Genomic DNA, 6,740 nt, shown 5'->3' with positions numbered 1-6,740 from the left:
AAATATTATTTTATCTAAATATTCATGAGAGAGAATAAAATACAATATCTTATTTCATTTTAAGTATTTCTCTCTCTTCTTTATTTAAACATCTAAAGAGAAAATATTGGTAAGTACCAATATTATGATGGACGAATTTTGACACACGGCCAAGAGGGAGTGACGCAATTCCTTGTGCTCAAATCCCAAAAATTCGACTTCCTCATTTTGTGCAAGGCCCAATTGCTCAAAACCCAATTAATAATTTATTTACTTGGTCCAACAATAAACAAATAAGTAATTAAATAATTATTTACTTGATCAAACAATAAATAAATAATGGGTCAATTGATTATTTTCTTGATCAAACAATAAACAAACAATTCTACTATAAATACTTCATTAATTCAGCAAATACCCGTTTTCTGAATTTAATGCTGTCAATCACATTTACAGCTTGTGAGATCTATAATAATGAAACACATTAACCCAAGCTTGCTTGGGTCAAGTGGTAACACCACTCTCCTCCCAAGGGGAGGATGCGAGATCGAATCCCGACGGGCGCAATGCCCACATTTAATTATTTCTGGGGTGTGTTTGTGTGGTTCTAGAAATATATACTTATATTTGTCCAGCCCCCCATATTTGTAAATATCCGATCTTGTATCATTGGCTACTTATAAAGCCCTCCCTAAAAAAAATAATGAAACACATTATATTAGAGGTTCTTTATTCGTCTTATCGAAGACGAATTGGGGACTATGGACCTAGTTATAGAAGCTTAAAAAAACCGATGAAAAGATGAAAAAATTCATTTCTCTTTATCATATCGATTTGTCTAATCTTGGTCAGACTCTACCTATGTATGCCAAGACTGAACTCTCCTTTATACTAGAATTATATTTAATCATCGTGACGAGTGTCCACTGATCTAGTCAGTTTGTGATCAAGATCCTTCAGGTTCAACCCGTATTGAGAAAGGTCAATTAATCCGTTATACCTTTCTTGATACTTATATACCCTAAGCATTGTTGCTTCCCCAGCGAAAGATTCTTCCGAACGTACAGACTTCAGACGTGTTGGCAATCTATCGGTTCTGGAATTAAACCTAAGGAGAGTGAACATTGATCTTCTTTTAGGAACGCTGGATTCTGTATCTGTCAACCACTTCTCACTCGAATCATGCTCCGAAACTCTCAAGACATAAGCTGTGAAGCATGATAGTAGCCTTTTAGCGAATGAGTTGAAGAGCGTAGTAATATGATCCAGTGTCCACGATCACTTCAAGATATAGATCAAATCTCACTGTGACCATCATAGCGACCCCGGTTAGTGTGTCATAATAGTACTTAAACGACACATCTACAACAATAGTCTGTCCTGATCGTGCACTTACCACAAGTGCAGAATGCTTACACGTTGTGATCAACCTTCACTAGTGTTCCACATATATGACTTTAGATACAACTATCCAGGCATGTATCAGTCATCGATCATGTTTTAGCTCACCGCCCGAACTCAGGTGCCCAACACGTGACTTAGTTTAATACGGAGGCTACGGATGATAGTTGGTATCGGTTCTGATATCCAGAGCTTAACCCACTAATCATATGATGCTAATAAAGTAAACCAATATTCTATTTAGTAATCATTTATAATATATTCATTATTTCTCGTGGGCAAAAATTTCTAACACAAGTCATCAAATTCCACCACACAAATGTGTAATATGTTGATGTAGACTTGATGTCGTTAACGTATGATGTCCAATCAGTGTTAGTAAAGTGGATACACTCGCATGGACGTCCCTTGAGATAGTGAATAATAATGTAAATAGATAGGAGACGGGCTTCTGAGGGATAATGCATCAATTAACTGACGATTCATAATGCAAAATAAATATTTCGTCGAATGTGAGATAAATATATGAGCTTCCCAACTAGACATTGATATCGTAACTTGTCAACCAAGAGTATCACTTTCAGATATCTGTAGCTTTATCTGTTTTATCAATCCTTTTTTTTTATCTTGCTACTTCCATGCCTAGTAAGTATTTGAGGGTTCTTAGATCTTGATTCGGTCAGCTCTTCCTTGTCAATGCATGTTACCACAATATCTTCCAGATACACAATTGAAATGGCAACTATACCCTTTGTTGTATACTTAAAAATAGTGTGATCCGATTGTGACTGTGAGTGCCCTTGCCCTTTCATTGTTTTTGTAAACTTAATCCGGGGTACAAAGAATTAGTAACCAAGTGCACCTAATCCGGGGCGGGGTATGCTCGATGTTAAAAATAAATTGACTATAATGAATAAAGGTAGAAGGACTCAAACTTGGAGACCCTCCCTCTCAAGTATCCGTCTCATCTAACCCCCGATAAACTACAATCTAAGCTCCCTTATGATTAGAGATCTATATCTTCCATTTCAACGATCAAATTTACACACTACGATCAATTCTTTTTCTAGTATAGTGCGCACAAAAATTGAAATGTAACACTATTGCTTGATTTTAGATGAAGAACAAGACTCAAAGGGCAAGCATGAGCTAAGTTGCCGTGTGTGACTAAAAATTGTAATACGATAATCAAAGCCATATGTATCTTTTTTTTAGAATTGATGAATAAATCTTCCACATATAAGTAGAGTGGGAAATCAAATCTGGTCAAATCATCTTATAGTTATATCTATATAATATAATAAGCCACAATGAGTAGTTATTATTCATAGACTATTCTTAATCGTTTTTAGCCAATCGTAATGTGACACGTCATTATTTGATAAACCTAGGCAATAAATAGTCCTTGATTATTATACAATATTTATGCTCAACTAACTCTTAAATATTATAAATCAACTAACTCTTAAATATTAGAAATTCGACCATTTTTTACTTTTATATAAATTTGGACAGAAAGTTCATTCTATCCTGCACTAAATTAGAGGGTTTCGATTTGATGATCATACTAATCATAGTGACCAACTTATATATAAGAAAAAATAAATGCATGCCTTAACATTTTAATACAAATTTCGTTTTTTTTAACCTATTATTTTTTAGAATAACAGTGTAGTGTATTTTTAATCAACAATAACTATTTGAAAAATACTATTTTTAGAATACCGGTGTAGTGTCAAAATAATTGTTTCATCAAGAGTTTCACGTATCAGCTTTGTTAAAAAATGGTTGTTCGGATCATATGATTATTGAGGTTGATTTTAAATTATGACTTTATTTTAAAAAAAATGGGTTTAAATATGTCTATGGTTATATTGAGCATTAATTTTAAATGCTTCAATGCTTACCATGTAGTTTATGAATCCAACACCACAGTTAATTATTGTAACTTTTTTTTTAACTTGTATAGTACTGAAATTTCTTATAAGTCAATATCTTTCTTCAGTGCTAAATAGCTAATAAGAAATTAATTAATCAACCGCAACTCTATTGAATTATAATAACCATGGCTCATTTCGGTTATTTTATCCTAAATTATAACCAATATATGTTTTAGATAGATATTCATACGCAAAAGATCGTAATTTTAAGTTCAACACAAAATTCCATAAATCAAAATTGTATTTACATCACAATTGAAAGCTCAACTACTAGGACAAGGACAATTGACCAGGTGGGCCTATTCATTTAGCACTCATTCACGACCACCTTTTGGAATTACCCAAAAAAAACATATATGTTATATATATTATACATATATTTCTCTTGATTACACCAATAGTAAGATAAGAAGTAATAGTGATCAAGATACAATCCCAATTCTACAACAAGGGCAATGGGAATTGGTGTCAAGCCAAGGCAACAAGCAGGCATTGTGGAACCTATGTGCGCATGGCAAGCTCACCAAACTCTCACCTCCTTTGAACCCTTCCAAGCAAATTGTACACTCTTCTTGCTCACAAGCCTTCCAACTAAACCTACCCCATTTCATAAACCCTTTACTCCTTGATGTCCCACTACTTTTCTTGCTTGAATTATTATTATTATCATAATTATTGGACTCATTTCTCTTAACCACTTTCTCTCCCTTCACCTCTGCATTATTGGATTTCTCATTTTTCCTGAAAAAAATTGGTATTTCGCTGCTTGTTTAATATATGAGTCAATAAATCAGAAGTACGTGTGTGTTATTACATAAACATACCTTTTGGGTTCTGATTTTCTTTGTACTGATCTCAGCCTCTCATCAAGCCTCTCCTTGGCTTCTCTTGCTTCCACGCCTAGCTTGTCATCGCCTTGGTGTGTCACTGTGCCTCTTTGCTTCTCTCACACATCTTGAGATATTAATTAATCTATGCAATCATAACATGTCAAATATAGGAAGATAAAAAAAAAGCGAGTGATTAGAAACAGTACCGGAAAAGAAGTAGAGGTGACGTGGTAATTGGTTGTGTATAAGCAAAATGAAGGCCTTCTTGTCCATCCTTGTGGACAGTTTTGATAATCTGATGTCACCGTTCCACTCTGATGAAATCTCCTCCTTCTTGCACACTCAACCCCAGGAAGCATTCCAGCCATTTTTTATTTTATAAAATTAAAATTAAAATATGAGGGATCCCAACTATGAAGGATATCCCATAGAATATATAAATATACAAGATAATATGAGTGTGGCTGATGAGAGAGAGGGAGAGATCAGAGAGAGATATTAAGTAGCTGGATTGGAAATCTAATTTAATTCTCTATGTGTTGATAAGAAATACAAAGTATGAAAAGTATAGTAATAGTAGTATAGTAGTACAATTTATTTGAGGAAAAAGAAAAATGATGTGATGTGGGAGACAAGAAGTGGGTGGGTCCACGGTTGCTCAAATAATAATCGTTCTCCCAATCATATTTCTTTTCATTCATGAGTGTAATTCTTTGTCACGAAAAAAAAAAGAAAAAAAAAAGTTGTATATACATTATATACGCGAAGTTTCCAAGAAGTAGCTTAAGCCTGAATGGGACACTGAGCTCAGCCGGAGATATGGTATTGAACACAAGTGTTGGCCATGTGACTCACCAAATTTGTCTCCTCCACTTTCTTTCTGTCTTTCGTCCGTGTGTGCACATTTGTAATTCACAAATGGTTATTATAATTTGCATGTCACTTTATCATTTTATTGTATTTTAACACTAACCCCTACTTTTAAAGAGGATGGTGGTGTCCATATTTTAATTATACATATATAAAGACTTGAATAATATGCGAGAATAAATAGACAAATGCGAGAAATTTATTTGAATAATTATTAATGAAATAATAAAATGAAATTTGTAGACGAAGGATATGGAAAACTGCGGAGTCGAGGAAAACCAAATAAACTTTAACACACCATACCAAGAATATGAATTGGATGAAAGTCCAGGCTCGTTAGATAGTGTCTTTAATTCATTCACTTGAATGCAAGAAAATATGAGCCAACGCCTGCTATATTATAATGACAACGAGAAGAAAAGACATGACCGTAACCAGACAACTATATCACCACAACAAAAAATAAAAGAAAGATATTACATTTCTAGGGTTTGAGAAGTGAAATCGAATTTGGAGAAAACGGGACTCTGTTTTTCAAAGAATCAGAGACCAATTGATTTATTCGACTTGAAAGAATTATACAGGTAAATTGGCTTTATATAGCCAAGTGAATACAAGAAAAAGGAAACCAATTAAAAAAGTAAAAATGGAAACTAACTAAAAAAATAAACGACATAACAAAGCTTGGGTTCTAATACACCCCCTCGAAATGAACTTGGGATGAAAGTTCATCTTGGACTGAACGTAGACTCCGGAGAAAACATACAACTCCGGTTAAAAAAAATTCGCTCTTCGTAGAGTTGGAGAAGACAAGAGCTCGACGAAGATGAAGACAAAACTCTGACAAAGATGTAACTCTACTTGAACGCCCCAAAACTCGTAGTACACTTCCACGAATAGCCTTCCTCCGTGATGACCAAGCTCTCTTCACCTCAGCGCGCTGATCCTCTCCTAGTCCCACGACTCCGGGCAGCGGTTGAACCACCGAAAAAGTCTGGACATCGGGGTTTAATAGAGAGAATCTTGAACTGACTTCGGCGAGGGGTTGTTGTGGCTTTTCAGGCGAGGTAGACGAATGAATCTGGAGGGCTTTGACATGGAAGGGACTCGCTGGAGTTGAATCTTGAATGTCTTGACAAAGTCTGACTATTCAATGTATACAAGAGGTTCTGGTATTACTTTAGTTGTCATTTTACTCTATGTTGATGATATCATTGTTTCTAGCCCAACTAAGCATATTATTACTGATGTGAAAGCCTTCTTGAGTTCAGTCTTCAGGTTAGAGGATTTAGGTGACTTGAAGTTCTTTCTTGGTTTAGAAATCGCCATATCACAAAGTGGTATTGCTATCTCACAAAGGCAATATGCTCTGCAAATTTTGGAAGATGCATGTTTTATTGATGCTAAACCTGTTAAAACACCAATGAATCCTAAGTTACAATTGTCCGTGATTGATGGTGATTTATTGACTGACTCTACTCCTTATAGGCGTTTGATTGGCAGGTTATTATATTTAACCATCACACGTCCTGATATTACATTTGCTGTACATACTCTAAGTCAATTTGTGCAGGCACCAAGGACAGTTCACTTACAAGCTGTTCATCATCTTTTGAGATATATCGAATCTGGTCCAGGATTAGGACTTTTCTATCCCTCAAATTCGTCTACTCAAATTCGTGCTTTTTGTGATGCTGACTGGGCAACTTGCTCAGATTCT

General features: G+C 34.9%; 1 protein-coding gene across 1 annotated transcript; it reads right to left on the bottom strand.

Annotated features, from left to right (window-relative positions):
• Window positions 1–3,553: 3,553 nt before the first annotated feature.
• On the bottom strand, window positions 3,554–4,703 carry LOC149397743 (RING/U-box superfamily protein). The gene is made up of 3 exons (XM_089613961.1): window positions 4,357–4,703; window positions 4,145–4,260; window positions 3,554–4,061 (listed from the first exon to the last, which is right to left on the bottom strand). Exons 1-3 carry the CDS (start codon window positions 4,516–4,518, stop codon window positions 3,743–3,745), a joined length of 597 nt encoding a protein of 198 aa, XP_089470087.1. The 5' UTR covers window positions 4,519–4,703; the 3' UTR covers window positions 3,554–3,742.
• Between the last annotated feature and the right edge of the window lie 2,037 nt (window positions 4,704–6,740).

This window comes from Urtica dioica, chromosome 5 (assembly GCF_054948205.1).
Source record: "Urtica dioica subsp. dioica isolate 48M chromosome 5, U.dioica_male_clone48M_v1_H2, whole genome shotgun sequence".
NCBI classification, from domain to species: domain Eukaryota; kingdom Viridiplantae; phylum Streptophyta; class Magnoliopsida; order Rosales; family Urticaceae; genus Urtica; species Urtica dioica.
The sequence above is the reverse complement of the archived record's forward strand: the minus strand, read 5'-3'. Positions and strand labels throughout refer to the sequence as shown.